The sequence below is a fragment of the Strix aluco genome, chromosome 1 (genome assembly GCF_031877795.1).
Source record: "Strix aluco isolate bStrAlu1 chromosome 1, bStrAlu1.hap1, whole genome shotgun sequence".
Taxonomy (NCBI): Eukaryota; Metazoa; Chordata; class Aves; order Strigiformes; family Strigidae; genus Strix; species Strix aluco.
In genome coordinates, this window is record NC_133931.1 from 37982400 (window position 1) to 38007664 (window position 25265).

The 25265-nt window shown below is 35.7% G+C and overlaps 1 protein-coding gene across 15 annotated transcripts in view; it reads right to left on the minus strand.

The window, feature by feature from the left end:
* CSPP1 (centrosome and spindle pole associated protein 1) overlaps nt 1-25265 on the minus strand; it is a 67615-nt gene that overhangs the window by 39177 nt on the left and 3173 nt on the right. For 9 of the 15 annotated variants that reach the window (XM_074817806.1, XM_074817732.1, XM_074817760.1 and 6 more), the window contains exons 2-11: nt 23537-23640; nt 22076-22172; nt 17349-17449; nt 16623-16646; nt 14111-14191; nt 11015-11116; nt 6594-7039; nt 2753-2854; nt 2025-2107; nt 134-227 (exon numbers count right to left, since the gene is read on the minus strand). In XM_074817806.1, the coding sequence (XP_074673907.1) occupies nt 134-227; nt 2025-2107; nt 2753-2854; nt 6594-7039; nt 11015-11116; nt 14111-14191; nt 16623-16646; nt 17349-17449; nt 22076-22172; nt 23537-23638 (1232 nt within the window). In that variant the 5' untranslated portion in view covers nt 23639-23640. Of the gene's footprint in view, nt 1-133; nt 228-2024; nt 2108-2752; nt 2855-6593; nt 7040-11014; nt 11117-14110; nt 14192-16622; nt 16647-17348; nt 17450-22075; nt 22173-23536; nt 23641-24249; nt 24628-24677; nt 24692-25265 lie in introns of those variants that run through there. The other 6 variants (XM_074817750.1, XM_074817741.1, XM_074817781.1 and 3 more) reach the window with 6 other exon arrangements.

The window sequence follows — 25265 nt, forward strand, 5'->3', positions numbered from 1 at the left end:
TTTAATTGGATGCAATATTACCTAGGCTAGTTGGAATTCCTTAGTTATGAAAATTATTCTTACCACATTGAATTCATTAAATTCCTTTAAATTTCAGTCATTATCTTGTAAAAATATAGTAACTTTCCATTACCGTCTCTTATTTCGCTGTTGCTCAGCCATCTGTTCTATTAGTTCTTGCCTGTATTTCTCTTTTTTCCTTTGGAGAAGTTCTCGGTCCTGACCACCTAATGGAAATGACCACACATTTGTGTAAACGCTCCACAAAATACACAAAAGGTACTGGACAAAACCATTGCATTTCAGTCAATTTAAAACATGAAACACAGCAAAGTATACGATATGGGAACGTACATAAGAACACTGGATCTTTACTGACTAAAAAAACTAATACCTGGTTTTCATATGGAGTTTGTTTGGAGTATGATGATCAAAACTACTAAAATTTTCATTAGTATTTTCCTAGCTTGCCTGTTTTTGTATAGTCAGGAAGCTACAAATTTCAAAGCTATGTGATAAAACAGCAACTAAAACAAGTTACTTAAATTTCACATTTTTTCCCTAATGCTCGACTAAGGAAGATACACTATGGCACTCCAAAATTATGAGGCACTGATAAAATGAAACTTAAAACCGAAGAGAGTGAAACCCACAGGGGGGAAAGGAAATTGCTCCACTTTTAGGGTGGTTCCCATGACTACCAAGAATTAGCAAAGTATTGGCAGATATGTATATGTAAAAGGAAACCGTGATAACATCTCACATGGATTTTGAGGAACCCAAAAAACTTTAAACTTGTGGTAGTTGCCCCACAATAAGTGTGGAGTTGTCTACTGTTTTAAAAAACAAAATCATCACAACTTTCTATATAGTATGACTATCAGACATAAGGACTCCTAAGATATTACCATACACAAAGTTACCACGAAGCTTCAGTGAAGTAGATGCAAACACTAAAGTGAAGAAAGCTACAAAGAAACTAAACCAAAACAAAACAACAAAAAAACCCCATGATGCATGACTGGCTGAATTTTTTATTCAATTATTGTGCTGTCAAGTATTGTCACTGTAAAATGACTAAAATGTGCAAAATAACCTCATGGTTTGTGATTTTTGGGGAGTCTGAAATCACTTCTCATTTCCAAAAACTTCAAGTTTTAATTTATTTAATCTTTATACAACATAGCTAACAATATTCTTCTCCTAACCAGGATTGCTAGGAATACAAATTCACAACTTTGGCACTCAAGTTACTAGAAATGAGACAACTGAACAGATCAGAGACTGACCATTACAACAGCACTGTTTTAATGCTGCCTTTGAACATTTCCAAAAATTTGACCTGCCACGTATAGCACTGAAGATCAGCTAAGTTCAAATGTAAAAATAAATAGAAATAACTCTGATTACTGTTAGTCAGTTTTTCTACGATTCAAACATAGCTGGCCTTCAAAGGCTCCCATCTGAACAATTACTACAGTTCTTTTATTCTTGCCTTATAATTTTTTTAATTTAGCTACGTATGCTATGTTTTCAACAGTATTTCTCTCTACTATGCTCAATAATAATGTTCCCTGTTAAATTTTGTGGCTACATTTAAGGGGTAAGAGATGATCATAATCATTTGTTCTTGCACTAGGTTGTGAACAGTACCATTTTCCATATTTCTGCAACTAAAATTCAATACCAAGTCATATCTTTAACAATACAGAGATTAATATTTCTCCTATACTTCATTTCATAAAAACAATTAAGAATGTATCTGGGTCTTAAACTGTTAATGAAATCTACGAAGAAACTTGGACTCTTTCAAAATTAATTAGAAAGCCCTGTTATATTAACAGGGAAAAGGAACATGTTGGGGTTTTTTATTTTCTCTATGTAAATAATATTTATGTACCAGTCTTGGAAAAAACTAGCACAAAGAAAAAGCTAATTTTTCTAGTTTTTAATTATTCCCAAAGAAAAATAAAATACGCAAAGAAAGGTTAACTCAGTGTCATTAGGTAGGTTTTTATACATACCAAGAACAAGGCCTGTAGCATATGGCATTTCAGCTGCAGACTTGGCCTGTTCATTAGCTGAAGCACTAATTTGTACCTGATTTCTGGCAAAGACAAAAAAGAAAATGGAAAGATCAAACTCAAGAATTTACTTGCAGTCTATGTGAAACATGATAGATGTACTTACATCACTGTGTGATACATTTATAACAAACAGCTTTCCTAAAATCCGAAGAAGTATCACAAGCAAAAGAAGAAGCCGCCTGGCAAAAAGGCGTTTCTCACAGTTCTCATTTGCCTGTGGTTTCTGAAGCCATCAGAAACACTGACTCAGTTGAGCACTTCAACAATGTTGACAGACTAAGTGGTGCCAGTCAAGAGTTTATGTAAGGGCTTTACAAGTGTTCTGCTTCTGCCTCACCCACTGAGATCACTTCAGGACTTGCAAAACCAAGACAAGAGGAAAAAAAGGAATTTTAAAGCTACTATCAAAAAAGGATTCCACGGTATTCTAAGCATTAAAAGTCTTCAGTTGGAGAATAGGCAATCTACTGTTTCAAAAAGAAAACTGACATGCAAGCTTCAACAGCTGTTCTCACACAAAACAGTTTTTCTTCTTCTACTATAGCCTAACTGCAGGAAAAACTATCAGCCATTTCAGAAAACACCTTAGGGATTTAAAATTAACATTTTCCTTTCAGCATGATTTTGTAGTGCAATTCTCAGAAAAATAACACTGTATACCACACCTAGAATTTCCAGTTCTTGAGATCTGCTGCATACGTGCTCTCTCCTTTAATTCATCTTCATAATCTGCAGGTAGATCTCTTACTATTCCATCCAGATAGGGCCTTAAAGAAATAGAAAATATTCAGCTATGCTTGCCTGAAAACATCCGATCTCAAATGGAAGGTCCAGCAGTTTCAAATGGATCCTCAGCCTGACTGCACACTGGATGGCAGAACCAGTTCCAAAAATATCACACAAAAATTTCTAGAAATAATTCACTTCGCTAGCAGCCTTTGTCAAGGCAGCTCTCTGTCTGGAGTTTGAATTCCCAAGCCTGCTTTCATGCAACCTTTACCTATTGAGCCTGGTTAAGAGTTCTGAGAGCTGAAGAGCATTCAGTATTCATACTGCATTAATTGAAATAGAACTTGCTGCTCTTAATCCCCAGGAGCCAACATTGGGCAGGTCTGAATGAAACAGTTAATTCAGATATGAAAAGCTTTTTTAATGACAACCTACCCTTCACTATGCACCTGATACCATTTAAAAGAGAGAGGTGACTTTTGATCAAGATAAAAGACAGGTAACATGGTGAATACAAAACTTCAGGAAATTTGAGTCATCTACATATGAAATAATATAATTGAAACTTCAAATAATTCCAAAGGTACCAAAAATTGTATGGACACAGAGGAGCTTTTCCAGAAAAGATCCGGGGTAGTTGAACGTACAGGCTTTTTTTGCCTTGCAAATTAACTAGTCTTTAATGAGGACTTAAAGTTATCTTGATAAAATAAGGCAAGAATAGGTATTCAATGAAAAATAAAGTACCCAATAGATGCTAAGAAAGTTCTGTATTTTCCAGAGCTGGACAGAGCCATGGACTTCCTATTAAGGAAAAAACAAAAAATACTAGGCAAACATAGAAAAAACCCATCTTATTCTTTTATGTAAAAAGATCCACAACTCTTCCCATCTCTGTAATTTAAATAAAAGCCAATAATCAAAGGTGAAAGGATGCAATCAGAATATTAAACATTGATTTGGCATCTTAACAACCCACAAGAATAACATGAAAGAATGACATCCATCCTCTTAGTGGAACATGATCTTCTCTGACGATCAAGATCATCTTTTTGATAATGATCAATGTGCTACTTACAAGGCTGGTCACGTAAGACTGCAACACAGTCAGGAAATAGAAAGCCTAGTCCATCGCGTGATGAAAGGATGCAGGGAGGAAGCAAAGAAACAAACTTTGGGATTCAAGAGGCAACCTTTTTTGTAAAAAGCAGCAAGTTTAGCACAGCAGGCCCAGACATGTTGGCCCAATTCAATCAAGAAGCTGCTGTATCCTGTTTATAGGACAGACTTGGCTGTTGGGGATGGACTAAAGCATTCTGCTCATAAGAACCAAAACATTTTGCACTTTCTCTCACTTCCCTGTCACCATTTCTACTTGCTGAAATATGCCACAGTGTTTGTGCCTCTGTCAAAACAGAAACCTTTCTGAAAAGTCCTGTTACAAACATTTGCCTCTCCAAACTAATAAAGTCCATTTAAAAACATAAAAACTTTAGTACAGCAAATAAACATATTCTTTTTTATGAGTTTTGTTTCTGCCATGAATCAAATATGTTCTGGGAAAGTTGACTCTGCCTGAAATATAGCAAAAAAAATGCTAACTCTTCAGAAGCTGAGTTGTCAGTAACTAATAGATGTGTTTCTCTTTCTTGAAGAGAGACTGAATATAGTTCATAAAAGCTTAAGTGGAGCTCCTTGAAAAGGAGAAAAAAGTACTAGAGTACAAAGCACATTTAATAAAAAAAAAAAGTAATTTTCAATAAAAATTCCACAAAGTGGAAAATACACAGCAGAAAAATCAAAGTTTAATTTTATATACAAATTTAAGTTCAGGCAATTCAGGTGATGGTCCCACAACTTCTTTTAAGAAGATGCACGAAATTTGCCGGTAACAAAGATAAGACTCTCTTCTCTACTTTCTTTTAAAAGAAAATGAACTAAAACTGTTTGAGGCGTCTCCAAATAAGCAATGAATTGCCTAGTGATATACTGGTCACAGACATTTATATAAGAACCATCAGCGTTTTCTGGAATAACGAAGAACTAGTATACTTCTGTTCAATAGGAACTGTCTACTGTTGGTTCCAACACCATCCTTGCTGATGTTTTACATACATAATTCTGTATATATTCTTTGAGAAACAAAGTAAACCCTCAAGCTTTAGCAAATGGTCATTTTTATTTAAATATTAGACTCCGTGTCCAGTTGCATTAGACAGTGGCAAACAGCTACATAGTAAAAAGAGGACATTCACCTTTCTGGGTGTTAATTAACATAGAGGATTAATATTGCTGTTAGTCTCATATATATGGATATTTTTGTTATCTGTTAGACATGACATCAAGCTTCTAGTATTTTTCTTTCTGAAAAATTGTAAGACAAGAAGTCCCTAGCCTAAAACCTCTTTTGCTTATTTCTGCCAGTATTACACTACAGGATAGAACAATTTTTGTATTTCGCATTCTCTTCTCTAAATCTCATTCAGCAGAAAACAGGCAATCTTGCTCCTGCTATTTAACCAGTTTCCATTTGCTAGTCTTCTTCAGAAACATTGTGTGAATAAATACATGCTTTTAAAAGGACAGCTGAACATACAGTCCGAAACTCTGAAATAATCTATTTAGTCTGCATCTCCCAAATGCTTCCAGATATTTCATTTTCTCCATAGTTACTTAATTCCTTTATGATTTTTTTAAAAAAATCTGAGAAAGGATAATAAAAACTATTTTTGTAGGGAAGTTATTTTGACTCAATTGGCATTGGAAACTGGAAAAGAAGCATGACTTCATTCAATTTAGAAAACGCTTTTGCAGTAGAAGAGCATTTTAGGGTTTGTATTTCCCCATTATTACTTTGCAGTACTATCCAGAAAATAATCCCTGTAAACAATGACTCAAAAGATCATTTAACCAGTCCACCAGCAATTAACAGTAAAGCATGATTGTAATATTTAACACTTCTGAGAGTGGTACCATTTGCTTTCTGTTTTTTCTAGAAGTGTTAATTCTAGAAAAAAAAAAGTGGTTATTTTGCCTAACAAGGGAAAGACTGCAGTGTTTCCTTCACTGAAGCAAGGAAACTGCAGGAAAGTAATTCTGGCAACAGGCTTAACACAAAGGGTAAAAAAAAAAAAAAAAAAGTCAAGCATCTACAACACTGATGTTCCCACAATCTGTAAAGTGAACAAATGAACACTCTTCAAGCACCTTTTTAAAACTAATTTACAAGAAACATTATTGCTTTATTTCATTTGAATTTAGCTGTATAAAACATATCTTTTCCAAGGTTGGTACTATTTCTTATCACAACCCATCTGTTTTTGAAAGCAACCAGTTCTTGCAATGGAATAACCAAAGGTGGCCAGACTGCAAACCCAGAATGACTGGGAAAGTTATGCTTTTTCTCTTTTTTTTTTTCTCCTTTTAAATGAGTGATCTAGAAGAGAAAGATTAACAATTTATGTCAAAGTAATCAAACTGATTTATCAGTCAACACAGTAAAGACTATTTAATAATGAACAGTACATAATATCAGTTTTCCTCCTCAATGATTTACGTAAAACACCCTCTGCTCCCTAATGTATGATGTATAGTCTTAGGGTAGTCTTAGGGACTGGTCCAATTTTTAAGTATTTTTCCTAAAAAACTATTTTTAGTTCCTTTGTAAGTACAAATATCCTGCTTTCACATGGGAATCTTGTCTAATTTTCAATGAGAGCAAACCATGGCTGTCAACACGCACTACAGAAATAAAGGAGAAAACGGAATTAAGAATACCTTTCAGCATAAAAAACCCGGGGAGTTTTTCTGTCATAAGTGCTTTCACATCTAAATCTAGGGTCCATTTCTTCACTTATCTCAGGATCATAGTCCATTCTGTAGTATCTTCTACCAAAATCACGATCCTCATCAAGTCTGTGATGCTTCCTAATAGGAATTACAGATTGGCTAGCAAATCCACGATGTCTTCGATTGGGAACATCCAAATCTTCATCAAGTCTTTTATTTAATAGTCGACTTCTTAATTCAACCTCATCATCTAACCTATAATACCTGTCTTCCTCCAGCCATCTCTTATTTAGCAGCTCTTCATAACCTTCTGTAGAAGTAAAGGCATCCTTCTTTGGAGGTTCTGCACCTGTATTACAGGGCTGTACTTCTGTATGTAGTTCTGGCTGATGCCTGGTAACAGCAATAGGTTTTTTATTCCTGTCCATCTCATTCTGTTTAATGGAAAAAAAATATTAAAAGATCTGAATATAAACAAATCACACTGAGCAAAAACTTGGTTTTGTATTTCTTCAAACAACCCCTAAACAGGTACTGGAGAAAAGGTAGGAGGTGAGCAAGAAAAATACTTCAAGGAGGGCTTAAAAGCTATGGGTTTTGGTTTGGGGTTTTCTTTTTTTTCCTCGAGGGAAAAAAAACATACTCTTCCACTTATCTAATGTTTTTCAGAGGAATGGCTATCAATCCTGGACAGGCTTTTTTACAAACTCCAATTTGACCTTCAGATTCAGCGGTGCAAAGAATCAAAACACTTTGAACTTTATACCTCACCAAGAGACTTGATATCTTTATCCAGATTCAGGCAAGTCTGTAATACTTCTTACCTACGAGCACAACCTTTTAACCTGACCATTTCTTAATCTGCTTCTCTGCATCCAGGAGATATCACTATGAGAAAGGATAGTTTTGTGGATAAAAAACAGCACTATGACACACTGGACCAGTGTTCAATACACAGCTCTAGCAAACAACATGGGTTTGGATAAATTCTGTAGTATTTATGTGCCCTCATCTTTCATCAGTGGAATAAAGATAATAGTAACTCATATTTTACAAACTATAATGAAAAATAAATTAAAGATGCAAATGACACCAAACTGGGAAGAGGGATCAGTATACTAGAGGCTATGACTGCCACTCAGAGAAGTCTTGACAAACTGGAGAAATATGCTGACAAAAATCTCATGAAGATCAACAAATGCAAAATTCTGCCTTTGAGCCAGAATAATGTCACGTACCAGTACAGGTCGGGCACCGACCATCTAGAAAGCAGTTTTGCAGAAAAAGGCCTGGGTTAGTGGCGGACAACATGACTGAGCAGAGCACCCTTGCAGTGATGACGGCCAACCACAGCCTGGGCTGCATTAGCAGAAGTGTCATCAGCAGGTCAAGGGAAGTGATCCTTCTCCTCTGCTTAGTATTTATTCAGTATTCAGGTTCCGGTGTGTATGCTCAGTTTCCCCCCACCCCCAAGGATACTAACAAGTTGGAGAAAGTGCAGAGGATGGCTACTGAGAAGGTTAAGGCATTTGAGCTCATAAAGAAGCAGCTGGCAGAGCTGGGCTTATTCAGCCTGGAAAAGGAAGGTTAAGGAGGCAGGAGGAACTAGTAATTGCAGTCTCTACCTAATGGGTGGTTACAGAGATGCCAGAATCATGGTTTTCAAAGAACCAATGGTCACAAGTTGCAGCAAAGGAAATCCTGATGGGATACAGAGGTGAAGAAGTTCAGAGCAAGCAGTTAAAGCAGTGGAACAGGTTGCCCAGAGGAACTGTGGATTCTCCATCCTTTCAAAACTCAACCAGATAAGGCCTGACCAACCTGATCTAACTGTGAAGTTAACCCTGGTCTGAGATGAGGATTGTACTACATGACTTCCAATGGTTCCTTGCAACTGAAGTTTATCCTATGATTATCTAAACTGTTGGATCAAACTTTTGAGGTCACATACGTTAATCATGAAACCCATTCATTTGAGTCTCACTTCAAGTCAAATATCCCTCAGAGGTGGAAGAACCTCAACAAATCCTCACCAGGTTTTTTTCCTGTTTGTTCTTTTATGACAGCAAAACTGTTTCTACACAATAATAATAAAAATATAACACAAAGGTCTAATGGTATGACAAACAAAGTAGAAAGAATAAACCTTGACTCCCTAAATAGATTTGATTAGATAACTCAGCTGAGAAAACATAAATGCCCAAATGTAGAAAAATCTTTAGAGATTTATAGACTCAGTTACACAAACACAAGCTGCATTTTTGCCGCATATTTCCTAGGGATCACTGTTGTAGAAGGCCTTCATAAAACTGTAGGAGTGTCAATAAGGCCAAATGCCGAGTGCTGCACTTAAGCCACAACAACCCCCAGCAGCGCTACAGGCTTGGGGAGGAGTGGCTGGAGAGCTGCCAGTCAGAGAGGGACCTGGGGGTGTTGATTGACAGCTGGTTGAACATGAGCCATCAGTGTGCCCAGGTGGCCAAGAAGGCCAATGGTATCCTGGCTTGTATCAGAAATAGCGTGGCCAGCAGGGACAGGGAAGGGATTTTGCCCCTGTACTCGGCACTGGTGAGGCTGCACCTCGATTACTGTGTTCAGTTTTGGGCCCCTCACTACAAAAAGGACATTGAATTACTCGAGCGTGTCCAGAGAAGGGCAACGAAGCTGGTGAAGGGTCTGGAGCACATGTCGTACGAGGAGCGGCTGAGGGAACTGGGGGTGTTTAGTCTGGAGAAGAGGAGGCTGAGGGGAGACCTCATCGCCCTCTACAACTACCTGAAAGGATGCTGCAGAGAGATGGGGATGAGTCTCTTTAACCAAGTAATAAGCAACAGGACAAGAGGTAATGGCCTCAAGTTGTGCCAGGGAAGGTTTAGACTGGATATTAGGAAGCATTTCTTTACAGAACGGGTTGTTAGGCTTTGGAATGGGCTGCCCAGGGAGGTGGTGGAGTCCCCATCCCTGGAGGTGTTTAAGAGTCAGGTTGACATAGCACTGAGGGATATGGTGTAGTTGGGAACTGTCAGTGTTAGGTTAATGGTTGGACTAGGTGATCTTCAAGGTCTTTTCCAACCTAGATGATTCTGTGATTCTGTAAATCAAACCTGCATTAGATGAGAGTTCTAAATTATTGCAGTGCATCACTAAACTAAGGCAACAATATTTAAAAAAAGAAAATTTACCCATTCTACACAAGATTTTACAATTAACAAGCAGCAGAGAGGCTTTCTCAGATCAATGTATTGCTTCCAGATTACTAAAACAAGTGGTCTCTCAACAATTCTAATTAGCCCTAAAAATCCCCTGTTGATTGTTGTACTGGTTTTGACTGGAATAGTTAAATGTCTTCATAGTAGCTTGTATGGGACTATGTTTTAGATTTGTGATTAAAAAAGTGTTGATAACACAGGGATATTTTAATTACTGCTGAACAGTGCTAACACAGCATCAAGGGCTTTTCTGCTTCTCAACCCACCCCACCAGCGAGGAGGCTGGGGTTGGACAAGGAGGGGACCCAGCTGGGACAGCTGACCCCAACTGACCAAAGGGATATCCTTTGGTCATGCTCAGCATATAAAGCTGGGGGAAGAAAGAGGAAGTGGAGGGATGTTTGGGGTTATGGCATTTGTCTTTCCAAGTAACCATCACATGTGATGGAGCCCTGCTTTCTTGGAGACGGCTGAACAACTGCCTGCCCGTAGGAAGTAGTGAATGAATTCCTGATTTTGCTTTGCTTGTGTGCAGCTTTTGCTTTACCTATTAAACTGTCTTTGACACAACCTACGAGTTTTCTCACTTTTACTCTTCTAATTCTCTCCTCTATCCCACCGGCGGAGGCGGGGAGCGAGTGAGCAAGCAGCTGCGTGGTGCTTAGCTGCCTACTGCCATACAAATCAAAGGCCTCAGCTCAGAATCTGAGTTCAATTATGCAGGAGTCTAGATCACTTTCAGTAGTAAAGACTTTTTTTTTTTTTATTCACAAATGCACAGCACCATATACGGGACAGCTGCCTGCACTTGCCTTGCTTTCTCATGAACTGGACACAGACTAAGGATACAGCAGCTACAAATAAAAGCTAAGGAACTCTGTGTGGAGCTCAATGTTTTGTCCATAGAGACACCTTTTTTGGCCACCACTTTTATCACCAAGAACAATCCAGGGACTTGCTTCAGAGACATAGAAGAATGAAAGCATCCTTCTACCAGATAGACATGACTGAAGTAGAAATCAAGAACTGTACTGTATGACTCATAACCAGGACTTGCTGGATATATTAATAAAACTGAGACCTAACTGAACAACATTCTTTGCTTATTTTGTCTTACTCTGTATGTCTTAGTCAATGATAAAAAAATTGACAAGATCATTTATGTTCTTCTTTGTATCAGCTTCAGTAAAAATGTATTACCTCTGTGTTTTTCTTCCCCAATTTCCTTAGCCTTTCATTCCATTCTTCTTTATCCCTGAGATATTGATTGTACTCCTTGTTTCTTTCAAGCCGTAGTTTCTCCTGAAACAGGCATCGAAAAGGGCATCATAATTTTGCATTTTTGAGTAGCTTTTAACTTCATAAAACTGCAGTATTAAATGAATACATGTGAGCTGTGTATTTGCCCTCCCCCTTCTTTATGATGTATAAATAAGACTTGAATTGCTTTGAGGGTTTTGTGCATTCTTGAACATAGTACTTTCTCTTAATCTGAAATCTGTAAGTAGCAGTCACCTTCTTGGGCATGAAGTCTAGTCCCCTGCAACACTACTGTATATGAAGTTCCATCTTAAAACCAGTTGGATTTCCTCCTCCTAAATCTATTCCAAAATTGCTCCAAAGTCTCACTCCTTTGACAATTAGAAATCACCTTCTAATTTACAATCTGAATGTATTTATAGATTATTTTTAAACATATGATTTTTTTTGTGTTAAGGTTAATTGTGACTTGCCCCACCCATGATTAAAACAGGACAACAAATACATGTATAGACAAGATGTGTCAATTATAGCTTAGGATATAACATGAACTGTCAAATTAAAACAAGCAATTAAGCTGACCTGCAAAAAGAGTCAAAAGCACAAAGAATGCAAGGGAAACTAAGAAAAACAAGATCTATCCACCTTGTCCTAGCTGCTTTTGCAAAACATTTATAACCAGCTTGCCCAGGTCTAAAAATATGTAGGAATTGTACATCAGTAGAAAATACAAAAGTCTCCAGGTAAAGCAAACTCTAATTTGCATTATTTCCTGATATTAGTATCTCATGTTTAGAGCATGAGGCATCTCTTACATTATGTCATTCCAACCATCATATAAACGAAAAAAAAGGGAATATTGCAATTGGGTTTTTTTATTTTCCAACAAAAAAAGCAAAAGGTATTAAAACATCTGAACATTATATATAAATTTACTTTCCCATGAACAAATTTCAAACAAAAATAATTTATACCTCAATCATCATGGAAATACCAGTTCAGTAATAGTTTTGCAAATGAGACCAATGCTCCCCAAAACTGGTGGTGTTTTTTTCCAAAATCTGTGTCTTACAGGTTTTCTGACGGTGACAGTATAAAACCTGCAGACAGCTATGAAAGCTGCCTGAGGGGTATTTTCCAAAGCTGAGAACCTAGCACTTTAACAGGTGGCAAACCGCTCAGCAGAAAATTCAATATGCTGTGTGACTGCATATTTTACTTAATAGAGGAAACCAAAGTGCAAATGTTAACCTCTAATCATTATCTGCCCAGAGGCTAGCCGTTTAGCAGGGCACAGTGTGACATCTTCTGGCAGCTTTTAGGTTCTGCAATAGCAACAAATGAGTAAAAAGGATATGATGCACTTGTACAGAAAACCTCAACGAATGTTGAGCTGCTATGATATAAAACCACCAATGATCAGACATGTTCCCAGTTCAGATATATCTTTAATTTCCACAGAATTAATCAAAGATAACTTTATCTTTCACTGTTTCAGCACACATACTCACAAGAGCTAATACAAAGTTCATGAGAACTTGAAGCTAATATAAACTCAGCACAAATTCATGCTGCCACCGAGGAGACCTTTCCTCTTCCTGGGAATTTCATTCTTCCCTTTCTTTTTTTAACACTAGTATGATTCAGAGTTTGGGGTTTTTTCATAATGGCCATTTTCGTTTATTTGAGTTCTCACCTGGCTCCTCATATGGCCAAACATTATTGCCAGCACAAGAAAGGCAAAAAGCATAAGTAAGCACAGCAAGGGCAAGACCAACACATTCTATAGCAAAAGTCTTGTGCCAGATTATAGTGACAGCATAGCCCCAGACACAGAGCAATAATGCAACTGCAAGGCAACACGGGTTAAAAAAAAATCAAAAATGAATAAAACCCCCAAGAGTCCTCCTCCAGCAACAGTTTCTGTTTCTGCCTTGAACCTCTGCCAGGGCTTGTCTGATCATAACAACCAAGCAGTGGAGTCAGAAAAGATACTTGCTAAATTACAATGCTTCTACTGATTTAACTTCCCGGATCAATTTACAAGAAAACACAAGAAAGGGACTGGGAATATAAAGCCAATAGTGTGAAGGCAGGAGGAGAGATGACCCTTGTAAGACTGATTTCGGCTTTCACAGAATCATACTACGCATCAGAGGAATGGATCAGAGGTTAAGAAAATCCACATATGTATGCTGCATCTTCATATTCTAACCTCCATGAACCTCCAAAAACTGAGAGACTGTTATGGCTGGTACCTTTCTCCAACATATGAAAGCAAGACCATAACCTGGTAAGAAACCTCAGGGAGATCAAAAGGGCTAATCGCAGAGACAGAATGTGTACTCTTTTAACAGAACACATTAGTATCTGTACTCTCAAAGAAATACTGGAAATTGAGAAGATTCCTATATTAACAGCAGGCAATATATGAAATACCAGATCAGCTTTTATTTAGATTCCTGGATTTATCTGTTCAAAAAATAATCACATGAGGATAAGCAGGTAGGTTAAGCATACACAAAGACATCAAAACAAACTGTGTACAGCAGAAAGCACACTTCCTTTAGTTCTGATAGGAACTGGTAAGAGTATCACTGCAGAAACAACTACAAGCAAATATTTTTAAAATTATCCTCAGGTTGCAGTAAGAGTAATAAATTAGAAAAGCATATATACAAGAAAAACAATGTTCTTTATTAGATCAATATTTATTGCTGAACAAAACCCAAGCACAACCACTAGAGCTTTTAAATACACCAAGTGCCTTGCAGGTATGAATTAGAAATAGCAAACCTCAAGCTAATATCAGTATATAATTATACATCTAATTATCTAAAAATTAAGAGTATAGGTAACCTAGGAAAGACCCAAGTGACCACCTCCAAAAACGTTCATTTGTAAACAGTGTAAAAAAACCCAACCAAAAAAAAAAAACAAACCACTTCAGTGGAAATAATTTTTCCACAACAGTTTAAAGAACCAGGTTCATTTTCAAGTTATACACCACTTCCTTAATTTCCTCCAGATAGTTACCTTGGCAGATCTTCGCTCATCAATAGGAAGAGATAATCCCTGAGTATATGGATCTACTTCACCAGTAGTCAGATAATTTTTCTACATTAAAAAAAAAAAAATTCAATATATTTTAAAATACCAGATCTTACTTGCTAAACAGTTGGTAGGAATTATATTTTCTGAAATAAATCTGATCACTTTAATGAAATAAACACTGAAGACAACCTTTACATTTTGAAAATGTAGGATGTCCTTGGAACACACAAATGAAGTCAAGGAATGTGCAAAGTAAAGGGCTTTGTCAAGCTTTAAGCTTGAGTTTGAAAGTGTCACTTCTTCCCTGTTACACTATTTCAAGGATTACCTAAGTTAGTCTCTGTATATCAAAAAAAAATATATCTTTTTATTCAAAAAACCCCCACCATTATTCAATTCTGTAAGTAAGCAGCATAAGCAGAAGCATTTGTACAAGCTTCAGAGGAATTTTCCAAGACACTACCTTACTTAAGAAAAAAAATTGCTTCTTCTAACTGCAGAAAACGTGTATCTACCTCTTATTTTAACAGATGGAATCCATGCTAACACTAGCACAGTCACCACTCTGCATCTCAACACTATCTGCTTTCTACAGTGGCAGTCCCCAAACTTTTCAGGATAATGACCCATCACCAAATCTTGCAATTCCTTACAGACCATCAGCCCCTTTCAGAACAGAACCTTCCACTGAGAACACTATGTTGCTGCTCTATATAGCTCCCTGGGCCACAGCTTGGGAACCGGGCTGTGCAGTAAGTCACAGTATCAGCATTTCAAATCAAACACCAATGCTGCAACAGGTCCTTAGCCTCCAGGTCTAGCGGCTTCTTCATACATCACGCATTTAATAAACACATCACCAAGCCATTCTCAATCACCTCCGTTTTATAAATCCAATTATCTTTCATAAAAAGATCATCTATTTGTGTGGCACAGGCTGATGAGGGAAACGGGTTAGATACGGTATTTCACTAGCATTGTTTCCTTCCATTACCTATGTCATAATGTAGTTTAAAAGCTTAGAGGCATGTCAACAGGCACTGTTCCAGTACAAAACCACATAATTATGAATTATATTTCACAACTACACATTACAAGGTTTAAGGGATTTAATAAACTAGATTAATATGGAAAACTAAGTTATTTTTACTAGAAAAAGTGAATAAATTGTAAACCTCATTATTAAGTACTTCTTTTCACACTTTGAACACATCTATAGAGATTACCTCTGATTTTATAAAGGTATTTACCAAAAATCAGAAGCTGATATGGAAACTGCATTTTCTACAGAAGCAAGACTAAACAAGTTATTAACCAAAATATTATCACTATGAGAGCTGCTAAAAGTTGCACTATCTCTTCATGTAGAGAAAAGGAATTAGAGATTGTTATCCTATTTCTTCCTCAGGCCTTACAAGCTTAATATAGCTAACATGTACTACATTACAAAAAAACAAAAAAAAAACACCTTGTAAACCTAGATTTGTAAAACTGAAGTTCAGAGAATAAAACACCAGAAGTTAATGTAAAAATTGTATTATTTGGGTACTTTGGTGAGAATTATGAAGCATTAAGTTTTAACGCAATATTCTAACTTTGCATATAATCTGAAGTTTAAGATTAAACAAGAAGCAACAATTATATAAGCATAATTTAGGTTAGAGGTTAAGAAGACAGTTAACTCTGCTGTTGCTACCTTACTCAGGAATTCTAGTACATGCTAATATAGTTAATTTGTATCATATGTATGTTATTCAAAGCCCCAGAAAAAACAGAAGGTTGTGTCTTCTGCCACTTTACCTCCCAATCTTTCACTGAAGTTGCTTAATTTGAACAACCTGGATGGACAGTGTTAAATTTGAAAATTATATATACATGACTGTATAATGATAGAAATCATTTAAAATTAATGTAATTGAACAAAGCTTGCAAAAATGTGCCTCTGGTATTATTTTTTTCCTCACAATACTTGTATTCTTGCAATCTGGCTGATAGGTGCTGAATAACTGGCTCTACTGCTTTCCTAAGCACCACTGATGAGATTTCACAGTGATAGGGAAGAAAAAAGCCCTGCCTGGTTTCATTGACATATGGTAACACTTCAGAGTTTATGATTTTATTCCAGCTTTATAAAGTATGTATATCAAGGGAAAAAAAATCTTAAGTCATAACATCTATGTAACTGATAAGCCTTGAAGCAAATATCTACTAAAATAAAAACTTTTGTAGAGTCAGCATTAGATAGCAACAATAGCAATGGCAAAGGAAAAAAGAAATCAAGTGTTTTAAATCATATTAATGGAAAATAATAAATATACACAATCATTTTGCACAAAGCAAACAGTGCTGTTAATCACAACTAATCACTACAGCATGCACAGACACATAAAGCACAAAAAATAATTATTTTTTTTAAATTCAAAGAGCACAAAGCTTTCAAAGCAAAAAGCAACTAATTTGAAGAAAAAAAAAAAAGATATTGCAGGCACCCTACCTTTCTTTTTGCCTGTGAAATACCCTAAAAGTCAGGGAAAAGATACTATTCAAAAAGAGTCTTTCATTTGAAAATATTTGACTTAACAAAAAAGACTACTTTTCTTAAAGCCAATCCATTCTTTCATTTTGAGTACTAAAGACACTGATAATTAGCATTTTCAGACAAAAGAAACTGTTTGGTTCCTGATTTTTTTTCTGTTTGACTAAGAAAGGATACAGAATATTCCCAAGATTATGACATTTCATACATATCATTTCAATTTTAAATTTACTGTGACATTTCATAAATCATGCTAAGCAGAACATCAAAGTTTTTTTATTTCTAAAATTGAAAAGCAGCTGTCAAATCGAGTCGCACTAACTACAGGAATATTGCTACCTGAATTACAGACCATGAAATACATAAGTACTTAAGGAAGTAACAGATGATATTTTAAATTCTTAAGTAACTAAGAAAGAAGTCAAGAGAAATAAATATCCAGAATAAAATGTACTAATATGCAGTCTCATGGCAATGAGATCTGTAGAAGCCTAAAATATATAACCCTTCCTAGCAGTGACATTTTGAAATTACTTTTACTTGAGTCTTTCAAATCAGCCATCACTCATAATGAATGTCTTCTTACAAAGATTTCCACAGATTTTATTAATTTTCATTCAATTAAAATGAGACAGTCATTTTAAAAGACTCACTAGACTCAGGCAACCAGACAAGAAGCTTTACCTGAGAAAGATATCGCCTATAATCTTGCCGAAGTTCCTCTTTGAGTTTATGTTTTTTTCGTTCATATTCTTCTCCAAGAGGTAAACTCAAGCCATAGTCACCTGAAAGTTTAACACCATTAAATGTTATTATTCTACTGTTTTGTATCAATACAAAGCACATCCTACAAAAACTACATCTGGATCTTTATTAGACATCAGCAATTAAAAAAAATGAACTATGCAACCAGTAATAACAAAACAGCTGAAATGAAAACCACCTTCTCTGTATGAGTAGTTAGGTGGAAAGCAAGGAAAAATAGATTGGGTTTTGGATATTAGTTTCCTCTACTCTTTCTGCTTTTTCTCCCCACTAGAAAAAAAATGCAACACAAACCAACTTTATTTGGATAGTTTGACAAATAGTATAAAATAACCTAAATATTGTATGCATTTTTTTGTCAATGTATGTTTCAAAGGAAATCTCCTCTGGCATGTTAGTTTCTAAATTATTCTGATATTTTAAGCTGTGCTTATCACACAGTACAAAACATACTTCACAACTAGAAAGCAACAAGCTATTTGGATAGCATGAAGCATGTGAAAAATATGTTGGCTTCCACACAACTAGAAGGAACCTGACCATATGATAATAACAATAATTATTTTTTTCTTTCCACCTGACTTTTGTAGTAGACCAAAACACACATTTAGTACTTTTCAGAGATTACTATCAGGTCTCACACCAGCTGCACTCTTAAAATATAATAATGCTATGCAAGTTGTTCTTTGTTTCCAAAATACATTTCAAAGTCCTTTATAAGAAATATCCTCTGTCCCAGAATCCTACCTCTGCAGCCACTTTCACCACTCTCCACAGAGAGAGAATGAATACCACATGTAGAGACATAGATTGCAACTGTTTGGGGTTTTTTTTTATTTCCTACTGTTTCTCTGAAAGCATTTCTCTTATCTTATGGTCTATGTAAAATGACTAGTAAGGAATAAAAGGGAAGAGAGGGATATTCAAGATTTACTCATACATCCATCCCAATTTATTACATGGTACTTTGACTCCAGTGTTTTAAATGTTTATGGCATTAATCGGTGTCTGTACAGTAAAAATTACATTATATAAATGCTGAAGATTGATAACTTGGGAATCACTCTGCTACTGAAACAGATAAAAGGTTGAAATATACTTAGTAAAAATACACTTAGCTAGTGGCTAGGCTTGAGATAGTTTCAGCTAAGTCAGAATGTATCCTCACGAGCCAAAACATGAGTCAGCCTGCTGTTCTGCAGAACCAAAGGACCCAATACCTGATTAAATATGTCATACACTATTTTGAAACAGCTTGCAGAGTTCAACTGCTAAGGAAAATACGCATGGGAGCTTCTTCTCCAACCTGCAAGTTACTTTTCTCCTAATTTCACACATAAGGTAAGCGTGAGTTCCATTAAAAAATAACATACCGTTTCAACCCTCAAAAAAGGGGTAAGTGTAAAGAGGTACAGAATATAGAAGAGGAAATGGTTTGTTTCAGGTACTTGCTCTTGCCTTTTATTTTCACATGAAATTATTGTTGGATTAACTATAGGAAACCAAGAAAAAAATCAAAAGCAACTAACACGTCAGAGCGAAGATTCATTCAGTAACTTCACAGAAGCCAGTAAAATTCAGCACAGAAAAAAATCAGTGAGAACCATAGAATGCTTCGGGTTGGGAGGTACGTTAAAGATCATCTAATTCCATCCCCCGTACTGTGGACAGAATCAAATGCTTTGATTCAAATACATGATATATTCAAACAAAAGAGGGTTTAAAGTTCTTTTTATTACAGAAGACCTTTTTTTGGCCACCAGAAAAGCACTGAAATAACAATTATGGGTAATGATTTAGGAGATATTTGAAAACCACCTACTTCAAAACTTACTTTAGGAGAGCGTAGTGTGGAAAAAAAATACTACAGTTAACATACATTAATCCCAATTTCATGCACAATTTGTCTTAATTCTTCTGTCAGAATAACAGATACACTCTTCTTTTTCACTGTTTTTCTGCTTTTGTTTATTCTGTATTTGCTGTATTTATTTGCCATTTCACATTCTGTTAATCACACACAATCACATTGACAACTTTTTTTTTTTAGAAAAAAGTTAAGATTTTAAATGCTTTTTTACATAAAAGTTTGCATGCATTTAATATGTTGAGAAACAACTGTAACTTCATTCAGCCTGATTCTCAACACTACTGCTGGAACTACAGAACATACTTAGCAGCTATCAAGGAACAAGACCCTGTCTAATTCAATCTACTACATTGCTTTAAAGCAGAACCAGCCAATAATATCAACAACCATCCATGGATAGCCAAATGCGTTCAGTGCCCAAATTATTATTACAGAATATGCTGGGTTTGGCTGGGAGAGCTAATTTTCTTCACAGTAGCCAGTATGGGGCTATGTTTTTGATTTGTGCTGAAAACTGTGTTGATAATACAGGGATGTTTTATTTACTGCTGAGCAGTGCTCATACAATGTCAAGGGCTTTTCTGCTCCTTACCCCACCAGCGAGGCTGGGGGTGCACAAGAAGTTGGGAGGGGGCACATCTGGGACAGCTGACCCCAACTGACCAAAGGGATATCCCACACCATATGATGTCAGGCTCAGCAATAAAACTAGGGGGAAGGTTGGCAGGGGGGCCACTGCTCAGGGACTGGCTGGGCATCAGCTGGTTGGTGGTGAGCAGTTGTTTTCACTTGCATCAATTCTTTCTTGGGGTTTATTCCTCTCTCTTTGTCATTTTCCTTTTCAGTACATTATTATTATTATTATATTATTTCAATTACTAAACTGTTTTTATGTCAACCTAAGAGTTTTCTCACTTTTAGTCTTCTGATTCTCCTCCCCCGTCCCACTGGAGGGGAGTGAGTGAGCACTTGTGCGGTGCTTAGTTGCCAGCTGGGTTTAAACACAGCAATACCTACTTGTTGCTTTTCATTTAAGATCACCTGAATCCCCCTGATCTGTAATACTTCATTATGTGTGCTACTATATTTAAGTGTCAACAGTTAAGTCCAATTTATAATAATAAACACAACATGGCATATGCTATTATAACTCTCCAACAAGAGGTAAAATTATTTTAATATTAAAATAGCTTAACTGTTACATAGTGGTCTGTCACATCCATTAGGATACTACCTACTGTGTTCTATTTTCTGTATCATGTTTCCACAGTTAAGCAAAGAATTATCAACACCAGGACTAACCTGCTGATCATAATAAAACTGCCAAAAATGTAGAGGTAGATACTTATTCCAGCACTGTCCTCTAACCAGGTTTATCCATTATGACTTCTGGCAGCAAGGAATATCCAATTACCATTTCAGGTCATTTTTAGTGAGTTTTCCTGTAAAAGGTTTTAGAGAAGCTTGCCTTGTTGATGGCTGGAAGTTCTATTTATACAACACCCTTATAAAAACCATGGTTTTATTTATGCAGCTAAGATCAGTTCAGGCCCCCAGATTCACAAGCTCAGGCTCCATTTTTTAATTTAAAACATGTGTTTTTCTGGTCACAAATTCTGCTAAAATTATAGAGGGGACATAACATTAAATGTAGCAGGAGTACTTATTTAAAAGATAGATTAGATTGGTATCATGTAAACAACATCAAATATCCATTGACATATCTTCTTTAAAATGACAGCTTTTACTCCCAGCAGAAGCTGAAGAATTACACCAGAATTACAGTAGCCACAGGATGAAAATTAATGAGGTACAAAACCAAAGTGTCTACACATGAAAGAACAGAGTTACCTATGACAAGAAGTAGGACACAGAAAAGCTCTATAGCTGTCAAGACAAACCTGAGCTACACAAGTGTTAACTATGGAAAAACAGTAGTGCCTATAGAAAGGGGATGGTAGGACAAGTAAGGAAAGGTGGCACCTTCCAGAAATAATAAAATGGATAAAGGCACACTATCACACATTTTCAAACAGAAATCACAAAGAACACAGAGAAAAGAAAATAGGACAATTTCTTTTAAAGAAAACGGTGATTAAACCAATTGTCACAGCAAAACAAATCTAACCATTTCACTTGGTTAAGATTTCAACCAAATCTGCTTGTTCTTTCCTTGTATAATTGACTACACTATAACAAAATTACAAAAGCTATACAGTTTAGTACTCTATGCCTAAACATTTAAAAGACATTTAGCATTTAAAAGAAAAATTAGTTTAACTGTGTGCATTTTAGCCAAGTTGGACTAGGACTCTTAAGCTTAGAGGCTGAAAGAAAACGCATCCTTACTTCCCTGGCACAAAGTACAGGGAACATATCCTTTTGCTGTAAAGCCCAGGTGAAAAACGGACTTCCAAAGTTTTTGCTCCACCCAAATACAACAGAAAAGGATAGATCATCTATCAAGGATTGGCAAGCAGCTTTTTGTTTTGGTTTTTGGTGTTTTGGTTTTTTTTTTTTTAATAGAGCTACCTTTACAAGAAGAAAAAGCAAGTGCTCGGCATATTTTCCTTATTCAAAAAAAAAAAAACATAATGACAAAAAAAAAATCCACACAATCCAAAGACGTTTGGAAGACTGAAGAATTGGTATGCACTTGAATTACAATGATCATATTACAATTAAAAATCCAAAGCAGTAATTCCCTTGCAAAAATTCTCAAAGGTAATTAAATGCTACTTAAATCTAGAAGACATATTAAAAATATATACTATACCTAAAGGATACTTCTGTTGACTATTTGGAGGTATATTTTCTTTAGCCATGGAGATTAACATTTTGCTAGTCTCAGAAAGCTTCTCTGATTCCTTATTCTGAAAACAAAACAAAACGCTTTTCTGCATCACAAGGTAAAAGAAATATCACACATAAGAACAACTTTATTAACATAATTATTAGCACTGGAGAAAAGAAAGATTGAAAATGATGCTGGATTAACACATTAAGAAAGTTATACATTTCACTAATACTACCAAAAAAGTAATTCTCCTCTATAACACAGGAATTATTAGTTCCATATATTTCATGTCATTAAATATGTTGACAATATATATGGTGATTTACATCAGAAACCACCTGTAAAAATCCACAATTTTTTCATGGTTTACCCATATCTCCTCTGTTTTTTTAATGAGGGCTGATTTGACATACTGCACCCTGCTTGAAACTACGGAAGAGTTACAGGATATTACAGGGCGAGTTTACCACACCTGTTCTCTGTAACTACACTTTCACCATACACCTTAGGACTTTATCAAATGACAGGCTGGAAACATTCTCCTTCTTTTTTAAACTCACTCTGAGCAGAAGAGGCAAAAATAAAGGAAGCCCAACTCCTCACAGCTCCCTAAGAATTAACTTTCTGGAGTGAATTAATAAAATTTTCTGGAGAGAATTATTATTACTAGGTAAAAATACTTATATTACCCACAGAGGGGGAAAGATGAATTCTCATAACCTTCTGATGAAACAAAAAAAGCAGTGAAAACTCAGTATTATAATTGCTGTTAAATGCCCAAGCTGTCTGGGGCTTTGTAAATTAGACAACAGACAAATCAAAACTCTTTTTTTTTTACTGAGAACTTTATTTGGGTACCACAACACTTAGCTAGCTTGAATTATTTAGATATAGCTTTTTGTCAGGTACTGGCACTATTAAACAATTTAATGACGATCTGCAAATTATAAAATCTTTATAGCTTTAGAATTAGGTACTAAAATTTCTAACAGGAAAATAGTGGTAAGAACAGATTTTGTCTAATTAATTGGATTAAGTAATTTGCCTTTTATATTTCCTAGTTTCCATAATAGAAATTTTGAGGATATTTATACCTTCCATCCCCATCTCAATGCCCATGCTCTGGAGTGAGCAGAGAGCAGATCCCTGCTAGTCAGCTTCCCTAGGGAGGAGGGGAAGGAGCAACGATAACTGTTTACAAGAGTTTTCTCCACTAGTAAAATACAAAAGTTACTGTGTATGCCCAGTGGCAAAGAGGTTTTTAAAAATCTACATAAATACAGATACAAAGTATTTAAGCTAGAAATTACTTTGAATAGGTAAATCTTAATATATACTTTGACAACATATACAGTTTTAAGAGCACAGTAAAAGCAAGCTTAAATCAAGACCCTAGCAATAGAAGTGTTTAAATTCAGAAAAACTATTTAATAGTCTTACCCTCACTTCCATGTAAGGTGGATCATTTTCAAGCTCTGCCTTATCCTGTGCCAACTTGGCCTTCTGATCTTCAATAAATTTGTCTAAATCATCCGCCATCATTTCTAAGGTTATAGAAAAGACATAGCACATTGACTCTACATCAGAACCTCAAAAATTTAAAGCTCAATTACAGTTGCTTAAGGCAGTAGTGAATTAATATTCAAGTTTCTCCTTCAGAACTACAAGCCTTAAGATGTTTGCTGGGTCATTGAAACACCTGACTCAGGAAACTCATCCACGGAGATCACCTGATGTTTCACCAGAGAGAAAATTCAAAGATTCCAGATTATAAGACTGATGATATTTCTCAAATCTTTTTTTCTAACTTGGTTAAAGTGTTTTGGGTTTTCTTCTAACTGCAAGTCTACCAATGGCCCTTTACTACACACTAGCACAAGCTTATTGTTAGTGAATTATAAAATTAAAATTAGACAATATAAAAAAGAATCATTAGACAAAAAAGTAAAAAAAGTGCAAAATACACATATACTCTAAAATAAGGACCAAATCTGTGCTTTAACTTGCTATCATGAGAAGTCTTAAAAATCATCAAGCTTATTCAAAACAAAAAAAAAATCACAAAAAACAACAAAGCAAAAAAAAAGCCACCCCACAAAACACAACATACATGCACAGTGTTTCTGGAGTTGAAGCCAACAGTGTATCATTACCTCCTGTACCAATAAAATAGCAGAGGCAATAGAACAGCTACAATTCTGCAATAAATGTAAAATCGTGGTTATCAGGCAGCATTGACTTGCAATTGGACAAGCCACTCATCTGTAAGAAAACATGTACTGAGGAACAGATGATTACCTCTCTTCCGTTAGTTGTGCATCTTGCATCTATAACTGAAAGCCCTTCAGAGCAGGAATTTTAGCATTTTATCTGTGCTATTTATTGTGTATTGCTGCTCCTAGATAACCTCATAATTAAAGTGCATCAAACTAATGACAATGGAACTGTACAGAAGTTAAGGCACACGTTCAGACTTTGAGTGTTGTTAGGACAGTCTTATCAGAACTAAAAATACTGCAAAGCTGCATACTAAGTAACCATGGAAAGAAGAAAGACAAAAACAAAAAGAGTGACTGCATACAAGCCTACTCATCCTAATCTCCACTCAGCATTTTCACCAACTCCAGTGGAGGAGAAGCTTTACAAAACCAAGCCTACAGATAAAAAATATATTATATAAATATATAAAAAATATGTTATATTCCACACTTAAGGGAAGCATGAAACTGAGAAGAAAATTATGACCCTCAAATCCTTCATGCTTGATGTATTCCTTAAAATGTATTCCTTTAAACTTTTTCTCTTACAGTAATGCCATTTTTTGATGTATAATGTAAAATTATAATATTGTTACAAAGGAGGCAGAATTAGGACAACCTATTTACAACTCCTAGTGGTAATACAGGACAACCAATTCCAAAAATAAATTTCCTCATCTGATTTGTCCTAAATCTTTAATCTCATTAGTTTTACACTGATAAAGTATAAAAGAAGTCTAAAAAACTGATGCATTTTATTTAGCCTAGTGTGTTACATAAGAATAATGAAAAAAATGTTCTGAATGTGTGAAACAACTTGTCATACTAAAGAATATAAAAGCTGGTCTCATCACCTATTCAGTGCTGCATAGTCACCAAGAGGAAAATTACTGCACATAGGAGACACTGCA